Raw genomic sequence first — 17,701 nt, 5'->3', positions numbered from 1 at the left:
CTAATAAAAATTAGGGAGTGAAACCAGTCACATGTTCCCAACAACCAGCACAGCAACAGCAGTACGGGTTTCAGTGAGCTGTGACCACGGAATTTAGCAGATCATAGAATCCCTACAGTGCAAAAGGGAGGCCATTCGGATTACCAAGTCTGCACCAACCCTCTGAAAGAGCACTTTACCGAGGCCCACTCCCTTGTAAATCTGTAACCCCACCTAACCTTTGAGCATTAAGGGAACTTTTACCATGGCCAATCCATTTAACCTGCACATCTTTGGACTGTGGGAGGAAAACAGAGCACTGGAACATTCAATTCAATAGCACTTACAAAACTTTCATGTATAAAGATTCATAAGTGCTATTGAATTGAATGTTCATCACAAAAAATAAGTTGGTTTTGAAATTATGCTGCGGCAATATACTAATCTTTTCATTTATGAGATGAGGAGAAATTCTTTCACTCAGAAGTTGTGAATTTTTGGTATTCTCTCACCCAGAGGGATATGGATAGTGCTTTGTTGAATAAATTTAAGGCCGGGATAGACAGATATTTGGTCTCTCAGGAAATCAAGGATTATAGGGAAAAGGGAGTTGAAGCACAGGATCATCATGATCGTACGGAGTGGCAGGGGCAGGTTTGACAGACCTGCATGGTCTACTCCTGCTCCTTATGTTTACACGATCCGACAGTCATGGACCACTATTTTATTCTGCAGAAGAATTATCAAATATCCATTCTGGTTACACTCATGTGAATAACAGACTTATCCAAAGGGGAAAAAAGACTGATGCATGCACAAAACAAACTGGTGACCAATTCCAGACCTACATTTTGTGATCATTTACCTTGTGGTCCTGGAGAGGGTATTTTTGGTCCAGTTATTTCAAACACTGATCGATAATGATCATCATCTTCCTCATTTACTAGATAATTTTCACTCTTCTCATCATTTCGACTATCATAATCCTGGTTCTCTGTATTGTCTGTTTTTGTCTTCTTAATGCGTTTAACTTGAACAGTGATCTTTTCAAAAAAAAAAATGAAGAGTTGGAAGGTTTAAAAACAAACAACAAGCATATTTTATCTAAACTCTTTAGTAGCAAAATCAGTTTCTCTCAGAGTTAACAGTATCTTGCATATGGCAGCATTTTCCATCCACAAATGTTACTGGTGAAAGATGTAACATTCTTGTACATAGAGAGGAAAAAACTTTTCTTCTTTACATAGAATTTACAGTGCAGAAGGAGGCCATTCGGCCCATCGAGTCTGCACCGGCTCTTGGAAAGAGCATCCTACCCAAGGTCAACCCTATCCCCATAACCCAGTAACCCCACCCAACACTAAGGGCAATTTTGGACAGTAAGGGCAATTTAGCATGGCCAATCCACCTAACCTGCACATCTTTGGACTGTGGGAGGAAACCGGAGTACCCGGAGGAAACCCACGCACACACGGGGAGGATGTGCAGACTCCGCACAGACAGTGACCCAAGCCGGAATCGAACCTGGGACCCTGGAGCTGTGAAGCGATTGTGCTATCCACAATGCTACCGCGCTGCTCCAATCGTCTTGCAATAAAGGCCTTCAATGCCATTTTCCTACATCCCGAGAGGATTTGTTTATGCACAACCTCTTGCAATTAATTTATATTAGAAATTGGGGTCTGTCGGTGGCTCGGTGACTGTATCCAGTGGAATGTTCGAGGCTTGATTCTCCACCACTGCGCGGAGTTGCTTGATCACATCAGTGCGGCAAGACGTCTGTGTCCTCATCTGGGCACGGTTTTGGGGAGGGATGAAAAACTAGTTACTGCAAGAATCTTGTCCTAGCTTAACTCCACACTAATGTTCCAAGTTCAGTCAGTCATCACCAAAGTTTGACAGAGGAATCAGCTGGTTTCGAACAAAAGTGGGCAGCAGGATTTATTCACTTATATATGTGACAGTTGGCTACTTCCAAATGTGACTGACAGTTATTCAAGTTCAGGAATTCTTGGTAATTTTATTTTTTTTAATTTTAAATTTAGAGTGCCCAATTAATTTTTTCCAATTAAGGGGCAATTTAGCATGTTCAATCCACCTACTCTGCACATCTTTGGGTTGTGGGGGCGAAACCCACGCAAACACGGGGAGAATGTGCAAACTCCACACGGACAGTGACCCAGAGCCGGGATCGAACCTGGGACCTCAGCGCCGTGAGACTGCAGTGCTAACCCACTGAGCCACCGTGCTGCCCAGAATTCTTGGTAATTTTGACAGGGATATTTAAAATGCTGCAGCTGTACAGATCTCGAGGGTCTGTTCGAAATTTCTCCTGCAAAGGTTAGTGACCAATGGACTGTATACATCTATAAATATACATTAATAATCGAAGTATCAGCCTACATAACCAACAGGCCTTCTTCATCTGTCCTGCTAAACACATTAACTGTAAAAACAGCATTACGGCATAAAGAAAATTCCCTTCATTATTGGACTAATACTTACCCATTCAGCATCATCGTCATCAGCATCCTCACAATCTCCAAAACAGGATCCAGGTAGTCCATCCTGGCCACCTTTCTTCAAAACCCTAATACCCTGCAGATCCACTCGATGCCCTTTCACCTCAAATGCTCCTTCAAATGCTCCCAGAAGGTCTTTTTCTGAGGGCCAAGCATTCTCAAAAACTTCTGCTGCAGCTGGATTTTCATCAGGCTCCAAATTTTGGGGAATTTCCCTTTCATTGGTGCTGTTGCTTTCTGCCACAATTACAGCTAGAAACAAACAGTGAAACACAGATGAACAGTAGAAAAGAAGCGCAAAAAGGACAGCTAATGGCTGCTACAGGATGCAAAAAAAAAATAAAGAGCAACCGCATACCTTGAAGAACTCATGAATTACATGATCTTGCATTGCCGCCTGGAACCAAGACAACAGAACATATTTACTATTGTATTGTCGATTCTGGGTTCACTTACACCGTGAACTAGATATCAGAGTGTTAGCTATTGCGTTCTGGTATATACATGAAAAATTGTTATTGCTTTGTCTGGTCACAGATGGATTCCCATAGTATTGGCTATCCACACGTGCACAGCTCTGATTTGCACGAGTTGTGATATTGTTGCAGGAGACCAGCTGCGCTTAATTTCAAATGGTTGCCCTGTTGTGTAGACGATTTCCACAGTCTATTTTACTGATATGTTCATTTGTATTAGAGGTGCTTTCTTCAATTGGGCAGGAAAGCAACCATTACAACTTTCAGCTGTGGGACAGGCAGGGGAGAGGTAGGATATTTTATGCTATTGTTTTCTCAAGCTCATCAGAAATTTTCTGAGCGGGGCAACGTCCGGTGACATCATGTAAGAGCAAGAGAACACTTCCGGTGATGGCCATGAGCTGAGCGGTCGCATGAAAGGTGGCTCTCACCCAGAAACCTCCGATTGCTGACCCGTCAAACGGGCAGCTAAAGTACCAATATGTTTTCCCCGACATAATCCCAACTACCACTCAACTGACCGAGTTGCCGACGAGTCAGCAGCCAAGCCGCAAGGCTAGCAAAAGCAAACAAAGGAAAGGGGACCCCATGTGGCAATCTAGAACTGAGCAGGATGGACCCAACAGGATTGTCGACAGAGAAGTTGATGGGAGTTCATCTCTGCTGAGCTACTAAAACAGAGAGAAGTGGTCAAAGAGGACCTCATGTCGGCAATAAAGTCGGTTATAAAGACTGCACTGGCCCCCAGAAAGGAAGCAATGGATAGAGCAGAGCGGAGACTGGGAGCCCAAGAAGCGATGGTGTGGGACCTGGAGAAGGCAGCTACTGACCAGGACGAGCGGATTGACTCGCTCGAAGCCGAGGTGGCTATGTGGAGATCGAGCCAGAATGCACTAAAGGGGAAGGTGGATCATTGGACTACCGGAGGGTGCAGAGGGCAAAAAGCCAATGGCATTAGTCTCAAAGGTGCTCGGGAAACTGGTCGAGGAGAAGGGTTTCTCCAAGCCCCCAGAAGTGGATCGCTCCGTCAAAATCCCACAACGGGAAAACCACCAAGGACAATAATTTTGAAACTTTACATGTTTCAGGACAAGGAACAGGTTCCAAACTGGTCGAGGAGCATGCGGTCATGCAAGTGGGAAGGACACACAATCCGCATATATCAGGATATTGGAGCTCACCTGGCCGAAACCTCACTGTTTAAAAGTAAAGTGCGATATGGCATGTTGTACCCGGCAAGACTGCGGGTCACGTTTAACAACAAAGAACATTACTTCAACAAGCCGGAGACAGCAAATCAGGTTGCTCCAAAGAACGGACTCAGGAAGAAGCACTGAAGGAGATTAACGAAAATGTGGACCTGCACGCACGGGGAGGGGTGTAGCTATATTGGGGGGGGGGGGGGGGGGGGGGGGGGGGCGTGGAAACAGGAGTGGGGGGGGGGGGGGAGATAAGAGGGGAGGCACCACACTAGTCAGCAGGCTAATGCACGGAAAGAAAGAGGTGCGGGGGCAGGGGGTGCGGCATACGGGAGTAGGGAAAAGCTGGGTGGAACACACCTATCAAGCGTGCTTCGCACAAGGGCAAGGGTGGTGGCCATAATGTTCAACAAAAGAGTGGCATTTACAGTGTCGAACACAGTGACTGACCCAGAGGGACGATACGTAATGATTTAGGAATTCTGGAAGGTGCCATGGTGGTACTTGTGAATATATACAGCCCAAACTGGGATGGCGCCGAGTTGTTAAATAAATTATGGCATAAATCCCTGACCTTGACTCCTACCAACTCAGCACTGTGTTGGGTGGAGGAGACATCAATTGTGTACAGGACCCTAGAACAGGCAGATTCAGCCCTAGAATAGGAGCAAATTCAAGAATGGTATCAATAGGTATCTGCTGTCTCAGGCTACAAAGAGGCTGCTCTGAGTATATCTTTACCATGCTGGTAACCACAATGCAGATGGACCACTTTTCTTGTTTTTTTTGTATTTTGTTTCAACATAAATATAAATTTCAATCATATTTCGGTTATGTACAGTAAAATGGTGTAATTTATATGTAACTGCTGTTATGATGGACACTGCCGTGTAATTGAATATTTTGTTTATTAGATTTGCCTGTTATAAGCGAAAAGCTTGAATGAAATTTTTTTTTTTTTTTAAATGCAAGAGCAAGATGCATGAAAGGTGGCTCCCGGCACGGTCTTTGGTTTTGATCACTTCAACCTGTTTTTTCAGGAGTTTTGGGGTCCAAACCCAATTAGTTGATCTGGTGGATTTTTGGCCAACAAGAGGCATGTCGTAAATGTTGATGAAGAAGACCAATGGAAAGAAAGCTCAGGAGGGTAGCCCGTCGAAGGAACTTGGAGGGAAAATAGCTGCCGTGTCCATTACATTAGACATGGAGTGGACTTTAACCTGGTGTTGTAAGACTTCTTACTATTAGATATAGAGCCTGTGGTGATGGCGCAGGAGATGGAAACATTTGGCAAACAGATGGACATTTGAGCGGCAGGGCAAGGAGATAAAGGAATCATTTTAGGCCATTGTTGAGGAGGCTTTGGGTCAGATTTGTGAACAGCTTGTAAAGACCTCGAACGTGGTGAAAGCGCAAGGTGAGACTTTGAGTGGGTGTGGTGGAGGCCTTGTCGAAGCACGAGTATTGAGTTGCCTCGCTGGGAGCGGAGTTGATGCTCATGGTGGAGAGCAACAAAGGGTAAAAATGGAAAATCTTGAAAACAGATCGAGGAGGTTGAACTTCAGGTTAATGGGGCTGCCGGAGGGAGTGGAGGGCTCAAAGCTGACTGAGTATTTTTGAAGATGTTCACTCGGTTGGTGGGAGGTGTTCTCCCTTCCGGAATTGGATAGAACCCATTGGGTACTCTGGCAGTGGTCAATGCCAAATGAGCCACAGCGAGTGGTGATTTTCCCCTTTCACAGCTACCAAAGGAAGGTGGGGGGAATTGGAGTAGGTGAAAACAATCCAAAATATTGACTGGGACAGGCACATGGTGCAGATGTATCAGGACATTGGACTGAGCTGGCGAAGAAACATGCGGCCTTCAACAAGGCAAAGACAGTGTTTTATAGCAAGGGTGTGCATTTTGGGATGGTGTACGTGGTGCGACTGTGGATTACAATTGACTGGTAAGATTATTTCTTCGACACGTTGGAGCTGGCAGAGGGCTTCATCAGAGAGAAGAGTGTGGGACCGGTCTGAGGAGGGCAGAGAGGGAGAGGGAGAGATGGTAATGTTTATGAAAGTAGTTATGACTCACAACAAAGATATATCCCAGTGTGGAAGGACGATCACATGGTTAACCAAAGGAATTAAAGATAGTGTCAAAGTGAAAGAAAAAACATACAATGTGTAAAAATTAGTGGTAAGGCAGAGGATTGAGAAAGCGTTAAAAGCCAACAAAAGACGACCAAAAAAATGAGGGAGAAGATAAACTATGGGCATAAACAAGCAAGTAATATAAAAATGGCCAGTTAGAGCTTCTTTATATATAAAAGGAAGAGAGAGACCAAAGTGAAAGTAGGACCCTTAAGAGAATGAGAGTGGAGAAATAATAATGGAGAACCAGGAAATTGCAGAGGAGTTAAATAAATACGTGTCAGTCTTCAGGTGTAAGACAAGAACAGCATTCCAAAACTACTAAATAACCAGGGGGGAAATATGAGGGGAAATAAATAAATACAACAACTATCTCTAGAGGAAAAAGTACTGGGAAAACTAATGGTGCTGAAGGTTGATACATCCCTGGACCTTGAGGCTGCATCCTAGGATATTAAAGGAAGTAGCTACAGAGATAGCGGATGCACTGGAAGTAATCTTCCAAGAATCTTTAAATTCTGGAAAAGTCCCAGAGGATTGGAAAACTGCTAATTTAACACTCTTATTCAAAAAGACAAAACAAGTAACTATAGACCAGTTAGCTTAACATCTGTCACTGGGAAAATGTTAGAGTCCATTATAAGGGGTGTACTAGCAAAGCATTTAGAAATACATAATGTAATCAAGCAGAGTCAGCATGACTTCATAAAGGGAATCACCTGACAAATGTATTAGAATACTTTGAAGTGGTATTGAGCAGGACAGTGGCGAACCAGTCGATGTAATAAACTTGGAAAGCATTCGATAAGGTATTGCGCATAAGGCCACTTAGTAAGATAAGAATATATGGTGTTGGGAGGGGTAGTATATTAGCATGGATAGAGGATTGGCTAACCGCTGTAAGAGAGAGAGTTGGGACAAGTGGAGTGCCACAGGGATCAGTCCTGGGATCACAATTATTTACAAAATATTAATGCCTTGGATGAGAGAAGTGAAAGCACTATCGCCAAGTTTACAGATGATACAAAAATAGGTGGAAAGGCAAGTGGTGAGGATGACACAACGAGTCCACTGAGGGATATAAGCAGGCTAAGTGAGTGGGCTAAAACTTGGCAGCTGGAATATAATGCAGGAAAATGGGGTCTCCCAATTAAGGCAGGGATAAGGAGGAATTCCTCCTCTCAGAGGGTAGTGAATCTGTGCAAACGTTTGCTGCATAGAGCTGGGTCTGTTCATGGCTGAGATAGACAGATTTTTAATCATTAAGGAAATCAAGGGTTATGAGGATAGGGTGGGAAAGTGGAGTTGAGAATTAAGGGATCAGATCAATCATGATCTCATTGAATTGTGCAGCAAATGCGATGGGCAGAATGGCCACTTCTGTTCCTCCAGCTTATCAGCTTATATATAATTTTGCCAGTTACCACAGCAATACCTCGCCTCTGTTAAGTCACTTTCCTGAACAATGCAGCTCCTTCCTCAAGTTATTCTGTTTTGTTGAATTTCCTTGTTTTATCCCTCTTGGTTTTTTAAAATCAATCTTTAAAAATAGTCTTAGTTCTGATTTTATATTGGTTGTTAATTTTTCTTTTTGCAATGTCAATTTTGTGAAGTGTTTTTTTAAACGACAAGAAGAAACCTGAAGTAACTGGAAATAAAAATGTTGAAATTGGCACCCTTTAATGGGAGAAAGATCTGACAGCAAATACAAGCAGTTCAAAGTCCAATTTGCGGCATTTCGCTAGGCTGTGATCAATCTCATGGAGAAACTACAGAGTACTATCTGAATGTCATGGGTCAGTCACGTAGTAACAATCTCTAATGTGGGAATTACAATATGGATTTTACCACCAAGAAATGATAATATGGAAACATCTGGCCCAGCAAGCCAGCCTGATCAGCCATCATCACAGTAAACTGACAGGCTTGAGCGATTAAATGGCCACCTCCCTCTCGTTCCTATTTTTGAAGTCAACTAGTAAGCGAGAAATAAATACTTCCATTATTAATAAATGCAACACAGTCATCATACCAACTCACAGGGGTGACACAGAAGTTAACTTCTTTGTCATTGCTGCTGACAATGTTTTTTTAAAAAAAAATCCTCTTCCCAGTAGACACCAAAAGTGCCATACAGAATTCTTTCAAATAGACATCACACAATAAGTATACAATTTGAGTAGAGGCAAGAATCTTGTTGGCACAAATCTGCATTGCATTTGACACTTGCCAAGTCTAACTGAAGGTGGCTTAGTGCTGCCCAGGGGTGCAAAATCTAAGTCAGCTTATAACTTTCAACAAGACGGCAATGAAAAAAAATGTTGTTTTCAGTCAAATTTTACTGGTTTACATTACAATTGTAATTACTACATAAATATTTTTTTAGAATCAATACAAGTAGGCAAGTCGTGCTAAATTTAATTCAATTAATATATCTGGAATACAAAGCTAGTCTCAGTAATACCGATCATGAAACTATCGATTGTTGCAAAAACCCATCTGGTTTACTAATAGCCTTTAGTGAAGGGAATCTGCCATCCTTACCTGGCCTGGCCTACGTGTGACTCTAGATCCACAGCAATTGTTAAACTGATGGTATCTATAAAAACTAGAAAGCCAATCTCAATTTCAATTCCAATTTTGCGTTCTACAATCACTTCTCCTTCAACGCTACAGTGCCACCTGCATCCCCTTTATGTGTGTAGTCTAACAAACAATAGGTGTGATCTATTAAACAATTAAAGCTCCAATTCTAACTTAAGCACTGGGGAACACAAATTCTTTCATAACAGCAATGTGGTTGAATCTCAACTGCCCTCTGAAATTCTCTCAGTTAAAAAGGGCAATTAGGGATGGGCAGTGATGGCCATAACCTATGGCGGAATTAAAAAAAATAAGGACTCACTTTTAAGCTCAGATGGTGAAGAATTCTCTGCTGAGTCTCTGGAATGTTGAAAAGGTACTTCTATGGTGGTTTCCTCTGACTCGATTATCCTTTCTGGATCAGCAAAATACTTTTGATGCTCATGAGCTGATAAATCATCCTGACTGCTGTAACAATGATCTTCCAGGAATAAGAAGAGGGGATGACATGCATGTTTTGTATCATACTGGGTTTGCAAAACCTGCACAATATTTATATAAAAGATTGAAGAACACAAATAACTAAACACCATTTACTTTAAAAAGCCATAATGAAATGAAATGAAAAGAAAAGAAAAGAAAAGAAAATCGCTTATTGTCACGAGTAGGCTTCAATGAAGTTACTGTGAAAAGCCCCTAGTCGCCACATTCCGGTGCCTGTCCGGGAAGGCTGGTACGGGAATCGAACCGTGCTGCTGGCCTGCTTTAAAAGCCAGCGACTTAGCCGAGTGAGCTAAATAATACTTGGTGAGAAATTTAATTTTCAACAGAACGAGGTGGAAATACAGTAGCTCAGGCAGCGTCTGAGAAGAAAGAGAGTTAAAGTTTCAGGTCGATTCCTTTCCATTTTTCCAGCCATGTTTAAATGCAATTTGTAATGGTAATTTCAATATTTTTATTCAAAAAAATAAGGTTAATGAACATTACAAATGATCACATGCATGAAAGTCAAGGATTGTACTGTCTATTATTTGCAGATAGTCATAACTACATTTGTTAAAATGTGACTGAATTTACTACAAATAGCCCAATTATGCCAATAAGTTATATGTAATTGTGTTGTCAAGTGGAGTTTGCACATTCTCCCCATGTTTGCGTGGGTTTCGCTCCCACAACCCAAAGATGTGCAGGTTAGGTGGATTGCCCATGCTAAAATTGCCCATCAATTGGAAAAAATGAATTGGATACTCTAAATTTTTTTTTTTAAATTTATGTTGTGAAGTCAGAGTACCTGCATTTTGTTTTTCAAATAAATGAGAAAATGTTTCTACTCTGAATCGTAGTTTCCTGTACCACTGACCAGTACCTCATATTCCATGTACATAATTCCCTCTGCCTCCCACTTAGAGTAGGTTTTACATCCCATCGGGTCTTTTGGCCATTCTCCTTGTCATCCACGCCTCAAACCCCAGTTAAAATACAACTGACAGACAGAGACAAAATGGCAAGCCCACGTAAACATACATAATCCCCTGTGACGAAGCACATAGGGAGTCAAAACCAAATGCAATCTCGATTTCTTCAACAACTCTGCACCAAGAAAGGATAGGAGAGAAGTAGACCGAGGTTCTCGGGCATAATTAATGACCGGTTATAAAAATCACATGTTACTTTTATACAATACTTTCTCATATTATAATTTTACAGTTGATCAGCAAAACTTGAAGTAATTTGGAAACTAGAGAAGTACAGTTGAATGGAGTCCGAGCGATTTCTCTCAAAGTATCAGCTTACAAGCTAGGAGGTACAGCGCCAGCTGATAGAGGCTGTAATTACAGCATGGCAGTTATAAGCAGTTTCCATTATAACCACGGACGAGGAAATTATAATGTAATCCACGCAGGCGCAACATTTTTAATACTCATTTTTAATTAAAACAGCAACTAATTGTCCCTGACATGATTCTGATGCTATCCTGCCGTCCCCTGTCTGAAAGCTCAACTCCCTGTGCTAATCATTATGGGAGCAAAAGTAAGTTAATTAGCATGCGAGCCATTTGATACTCAAATACCAGCAAGTTCCACTGGAGATAGGTGGCCACGGTAGTCGAAACATCTGTGCAGAGCAAAGGAACTAAGTTATATGGTGGTTGGTCAAACTGTCAACCACAAAGTAGTTCTGCACAAGGCAGTGTAAGTTTGTGTAACAAGGGTGTCTGATCAAAGAGTGACACAGTCTACTCGGCCTTGTGCAGCGTGCAAGCCTTACAAAGGAGCTGGGGAGGGGGGGGGGGGGGGGGGGGCGGCGCGCCTTTCAACATCCTGTAAATGCTGTAAGGTACAAGGTATCCAGCATGGTGTACATGGATCAGCAAACGTGCTGATCAGGCAGTCCTCAGGATGCAACAAATGTGTTAGTGTTCACACTTACAGGTTGGGAAACTAAGTTATAATGGAGAAGGTGCAGAAAAGATTTTTCAGAACATCAAAACTGAAAGTTGCACCATATCAGAAAATAGGGAGCAGGCTGGGGTTCTGTGAAATGGCTTCACCAGCCATTCAGTTCAAGGGCAATTAGGGATGGGTGACAAATGCAGTCACTGTAGCAGTGTAGGTAAGAGATGAGGAACATATCAGCCATGATAGAATGGTGGAGCAGAGCATAATTCTGCTCCTATATCTTATGAATTAATGCAAGGGGAGGGGGCACGCTTTGGAGTAGCAATGTCTGAGTAAGTCAGATTTTAAAAGAAAACAAAAGTTCATAACGGATAAGGGCTGAAGGCGTGAGAAGGATCGTCGGTCAGGAAAGTTGTTTTCCTTTCACCCTTCTCCAGACATGTCAGAAGGACCTTGTCGAATATGGAAGCAGGTGACCTTTATATATGTTTGCGATACTGAGGATTTCTTTTGCCTGCGGTAAAAGATGATTTATAAACCTTTTGGAGGTAGTTAACACGATGGACAAGATGCGAGGTTCCCATTTGAATTCACAGGAAATCAGAATAATAAATGCCAATGTATGAAATGCTAAGGGTGCAGCCAAAGGTAGGTGATGGAATTTGAAATGAAATTTAATGAAATGAAAATCGCTTATTGTCACGAGTAGGCGTCAATGAAGTTACTGTGAAAAGCCCCTAGTCGCCACATTTCGGCGCTTGTTCGGGGAGGCTGTTACAGGAATCGAACCGTGCTGCTGGCCTGCTTTCAAAACCAGCGATTGAGCTCTGTGCTAAACAGCCCCTTGTGGTTATTGTTCTAAGGGACGAGAGACAACTACATTTTGGCAGCACGGTTGCACAGTGGTCAGTACTGCAGCCTCACAATGCCAGGACCCCGGGTTCAATTCCAGCCTCGAGTGACTGCCTGTATGGAGTTTGCACATTTCACCCATATCTGAGTGGGTTTCGTCCGGGTGTTCGAGTTTCTTCCCACAGTCCAAAGATGAGAAGGTTAGGTGGGTCAGCCATGGTAAAACTGCCTCTTATGTCCAGGGATGTGCAGGTTAGGTGCGGTTATGAGAATAGAGCTGGGGAGTGGGCCTAGGTCGGGTGCTCTTTCAGAAGGTCGGTGCACAGTCAGTGTGCAGAATATCCTCCATCTGCACAGCAGGGAATTTATGGTTCCAACTGATGCGTTTCAGATGCTGTAACGTCATAAACATAGACCAGGTCATTCCTGCAAACATAATGGTACAATGATAGTGAGAGATACTATCCTGAACATTTTCTTTCCTGAGCAATCACATTTGTTCTTACAGACCTTGGGGTACTGGCAAAAAGAGACTTGCTTGAATCACAACTGCTCAACAAGGAAGTTTGCATGCCAAGACAGGAGAACCGATGCATCAGGCTCAACCTGGGCATTATGCACCAATGATCAGAAACAACAAATAAATAATTGAGTTAAAAGTTTGTCTTATTATTATTTAATTTCATTCTTTCCCCAAATTGTATCCAATGGATCCAATGCAATACAGCTTGAGGGCAGATTCTTTCCTTGCGGCATATGGAATTTTTCCAGGACGTGCATCTGATTTGCTCAGCCAACCTAAAGGGCAAGAGAGGGGATTTTTTTTGTCAATGTCTAAAATCTGGTACCTCTTTTATCTGCTGTTTTTGGTAAATAACCTAAAAATGGAACGAGTGTGACGAAGAAGACTAGTGAAAGAACTAGTGTTTCATATAATTAGCGACCAAATAAAAAACCATTTGACCAAGTTAAAATTGGATTATTATTGTTGACCATAGTTTCCATTTAGTTTTCTTCCTTAGAAATGCTGGCAAGTTAGCTGTAGCACATAAAAGCCGTTATACACTTCCCACATCTTGGCAGCTACCTTTCTCAAGAGGTCAACATGGAAGAGATCCATCACAAAATCAACTGTGCCAGTGCAGCTTCACAAAAACCATGTAACCGGATCATCAACTACACAGATCACCATAAAAGGATTAACGCTTTAGTTTACAACGCTGTTGTAGTCACCACCCATTTATAATTCAGTGAAACTTGAATCACCTACGAAAGGCAACTTGGGGTGCTGGAGAATTTCCTACAGTGGTGCCTCTGCAGGATATTCAAAAGGCAAGTGGCAAGGTAGGCGAATAAGCTCCAATATTCTCACTGAAGCCAATTCCTGCAGCATCACAACCTTGCAAAGCCAGCAGTCTGGACATTGAATCCACATGCCAAATAATCAGCTTCTGAAGCAGACCCTCTTTTCACAACTGAAGGATGGCACCCGACCTCAAGGAGGACAGAGAACATGTTTTCAGGACACTTTTAAAAGGGAAACAAAAGGGAGGATCTTGCCACAAACCATACCAAGTGGCAACAAGCCACAACATAGTCCAAAACTAACTGCATAAGCTGCTGCAGAGAAGGGACAAAGCTAAAGGGAAGAGAGCACAATCCTGACTTGAGAACCCCCAATCCTCAAGGAAACTGCATCCTTCTTTCGAGGGACTAAACACAAGACTAGCAAATGGGTGAAACTGCTCATTTGTAAACATAACATATATCTTCCAACATACAAAGTAAAGCCCAAAGATTGGTTTAAAAACACAAAATCAACAAGTTCAACAAAAGATACAGCACATCTCAGTCATTGTGTTCTCTATTTCACTGTTCTATTAGTTTTGAGAGTCCATCAAATGAATCCATTTCAAAGCCTCACCATTGTTCTGTCCCTTGGACCCGTCTTTGCTTAGCTGCACTCTTGCCAATCTCTATCTTCTCTGTCCAGCTCCTTCATCATTTTTGAGTAGCTCAATCAAATCTCCCCTCTTCTCCAAAAGTAACGGCATCATGAATAGAACAGAATGAGGAAAAACCTTTCCACACAGTGAGTGCTCAGGATCTGGAAAGCACTTCTTGAACGTGCATTGGTAGGAGGTCCATTCGAGGTATCCAAGAGGGAATTGGATTGTCATCGGAAAACGAAGAATATTCAGGGTTTGGGGGAAAAGACAGGGGAATGCCACTTTTGAAAGCAGAATTGCCCCTTTGAAGTGCCAACACAGGCACAACAGGCCGAATGGCTCCCTTCTGTACCCTCTGATTCCATGATTCAACAAAGCAGGAAGAAGGGGGGGGAAACAACTGGCGATGGGAAACAATCAAAATGAACTCACACCAGCAGCAAATTAAACAGAATGGAAAATAGTGCTGCATCTGTAATGTAGACGTACTAAGTATAGCTCCGAGTGAGCAGAACTAATGCCCGGATTTTAATTATAGCCCCACGGTGGCCTTTTCCGAAAGGAGCACAATGTTCTTCGATACAAGATACAAAAAAACAGATCATTTAAGCCCAGGAACATTTCCAGCATTGTAACCTGAAAACTGTGTCAAGTCGATCTTGTTATAATTCAACAAGTCAGCTATAATTTATCACTCAGAATTACAACAACAAAAAATCAATTTCCATGGCAGGTGCAGGTCTCTACCTGGGAATTTATTAAGGATTACTTATTGTTGTATTCTTTGGGGGTTGTATTTGAATTAATGGTTGCTAAGATGTTCACTATGTTTTAAAAAGATAACTGGTGTTCATAGAATAAACAATGTTTTGCTTTAAAATATACTTTTTGATTTCTGCTGTACCACACCTGTAGAGTGGGCTATGTGCTCCCCATACCACAATCTAGTAAAAGTTGTGGGTCAGGTGAACTCCATTACACACTTTGGGGTTCTCTAAACCCTGGCCCATAACAATATATACAATTGTGTATAAATATGAAAAATGGCAATAAAAAGATTTTTTTTTAAATAGAGCGGCATGTGGCGCAGGGGTTAGCACTGTGGCTGCGACGCTGAGAACCCGGGTTCGAATCCCAGCCCTGGGTCACTGTCCTTGTGGAGTTTGCACATTCGCTCCATGTCTGCGTGGGTTTCATCCCCACAACCTAAAGGTGTGCAGGTTAAATTGCCCCTGAATTGGAAAAAAATAAAATAATTGATACTCTAATTTTTTTTTTAAAGATTTAAAAAAAAGATTTGTGTGTGTGTGAGGGGTGTGTAGACCTCGCGCGGCTGCAGCTTGTCAGCCCTGCACATGTGCAGAACTGACCTGGCGATTCTCCAACCCTTTTCCGCGCGTTCTGCAGTTGTTTCAAGCAGCGCCGGTGCTAGCCCGTCACCCATAGCGGAATCGGTGCCGGTTTCACGCCAATTTTTCCATCGTGAAACACCACGTATCCTCCGTTGGCGTCAGCACTTAGACGCAGGAATGGAGAATCCAGCCCCTGGTTTCTCCCGCACCCTAAAAAACGGAATGGCCATTTGCAATTCTCCAGTCTAAAAGGACACATTTCTGAATTTCATTGCTGTTTGGACACTATTGCGTGCAGTTTGGCTACCGTGTTGGTCTACATTGCTAAAGCTTCCCTTAAAAAAGCAAATCACAAGCTTATCTTTGGTTCACTTTGTACATACATTTGATCAACATAAGGAACTGGACAAAGGCATTAGTTATCAACTAAAAAATGTAATTTGCAGGACTACCAATTAAGTTCAATTAAGTTTTATATTAGATGCAGAAGAATAAGTTGAGATATGGGAACATAGGATACAGCCATTTCGCCCCATGATCCTGTTCCACCATACACTTAGACCATTGTTGGCATGTCTTTATACCCCCTAATGCCTTTCTTTAATAAAAACCTATCCATCTCATAATTAAAATTCATTGATCTAGCATCAATTATCTATGACGTAGACTACGGTCATGGACTCTCATCGGTTGCGGCAAGGCTTAAACAACGTAACGAGCTACAAAGCAAAGCCGAGTAGAATCTCCAGCAGCAGGGCACCCTCCCCGTTGAACTCAATACATTTTATGCAGGAAACCATAAAACCGTTGTCAACTGCCCCAGCAGCCTCGGACACACACATACCTACCGTCCCAGCTTCTGAAGTCAGACCGATCTTCTTGAAAGTGAACCCTCGGAAAGCGACGGGTCCTGATGGGTTCCTGTCGTGCACTCAGATCCTGCGTGGATCAGCTGACAGATGTGTTTGCGGACATCTTCAACCTCTCTTCTCCTTCCAAGGTCCCCACCTGCTTCAAGACCCCCATCATACTGGTGCCAAAGAAGAACCATGCAACGTGTCTCAACGATAATCATTCTCTGGCCTTGACATCGATCATTATGAAGTGCTTCGAGAGGTTGGTCATGAGGCACGTAAACTCCACTCCCAGAATGCCTAGATCCACTACAATTCGCATCCGGCACAACCGGTCCAAAGCAGACACCATCTCCCTGGCTCTACACTCATCCCTGAAGCATCTCGACAACAAGGACTCTGACTCCTGTTCATTGACTACAGCTTCACCACCATAATCCTAGCTAAGCTCATATCAAAGCTCGAAAACCTAGGACTTGGCTCTTCCTTCTGTAACTAGATCCTCGACTTTCTAACCCAGTGGTTCCCAACGTGGGGCGTAGGCCCCACAGGGGGGCAATTTGATTTTTAAGGGGGGCAATGGAGGTCTGGGTCCAAATTTTCGATTTTTATTTTTTTTAGATTTTCCATCAGGTAAACATATGTAGTTTATGTTTCAGATGTTATTTTGAGTAAATAATTTTTTTGGGGTAAAAAAGGTCTTTATTGTGTAGTTTTACATAATCACCGCGCCATCGCTCTTCATGCACGTCGCACGAAGCGCACGAGGTCATGGGAGAACCTTATTTATTGAATTGGATTTAGAAATGCGATTCAAAGAGCTTTTGCTAAGTTACCCTTATAATATCTATTTCCTCCGTTTTCTCTCAAGGGAAAGCAATCCATTTTCTGAGAATTCACAGTCCAAACAATCGTGTCATTTGAAACATGGAAGTCTGGCAATATCTGGTCTGAGAGGATACAGGGAAAGATCCCACAAAAGGAATCTAACCCATAGACCACAATCAGCAAGGATAAACAATACGACTTCCTCCATGATAATCCTCAATACCGGGGTCCCCCAAGGCTGCATACTTAGCCCCCTACTATGCTCCCTATACACACATGACTGTATGGCAAAATGTGGCTCCAACTCCATCTACAAGTTTGCTGATGACACGATTGTAGTGGGTCGGATCTTGAACAACGATGAGACAGAATACAGGAGGGAGTTAGTGATCCTAGTGGAGTGGTGTAACAACAACAATCTCTCCCTCAATGCCATCAAAACTAAAGAGCTGGTCATTGACTTAAGGTAGCAAAGTATCGTACACACCCCTGCCTGCATCAATGGTGCTGAGGTGGAGATGGTCGACAGCTTCAAATTCCTTGGTGTGAACATCACCAACAATCTGTCC

The 17,701-nt window shown here is 42.7% G+C and overlaps 1 protein-coding gene across 4 annotated transcripts in view; it reads right to left on the bottom strand.

Moving 5' to 3' along the window:
- The window catches only part of ttc17 (tetratricopeptide repeat domain 17), a 107,904-nt gene that overhangs the window by 25,394 nt on the left and 64,809 nt on the right, over positions 1-17,701 (bottom strand). For all 4 annotated transcript variants that reach the window (XR_005461950.1, XM_038808275.1, XM_038808276.1 and 1 more), the window contains 3 exons: positions 9,221-9,379; positions 2,485-2,753; positions 845-1,022 (listed from right to left, as the gene is read on the bottom strand). Coding sequence is in view for 3 of the 4 variants with exons in the window: in XM_038808275.1 (XP_038664203.1) it covers positions 845-1,022; positions 2,485-2,753; positions 9,221-9,379 (606 nt within the window). In the remaining variant the exon portion in view is untranslated. The remainder of the gene's footprint in view (positions 1-844; positions 1,023-2,484; positions 2,754-9,220; positions 9,380-17,701) is intronic.

Source organism: Scyliorhinus canicula, chromosome 9 (genome assembly GCF_902713615.1).
Source record: "Scyliorhinus canicula chromosome 9, sScyCan1.1, whole genome shotgun sequence".
In the NCBI taxonomy this organism is placed as follows: domain Eukaryota; kingdom Metazoa; phylum Chordata; class Chondrichthyes; order Carcharhiniformes; family Scyliorhinidae; genus Scyliorhinus; species Scyliorhinus canicula.
This window is presented reverse-complemented; position numbering and strand designations above follow the sequence as displayed.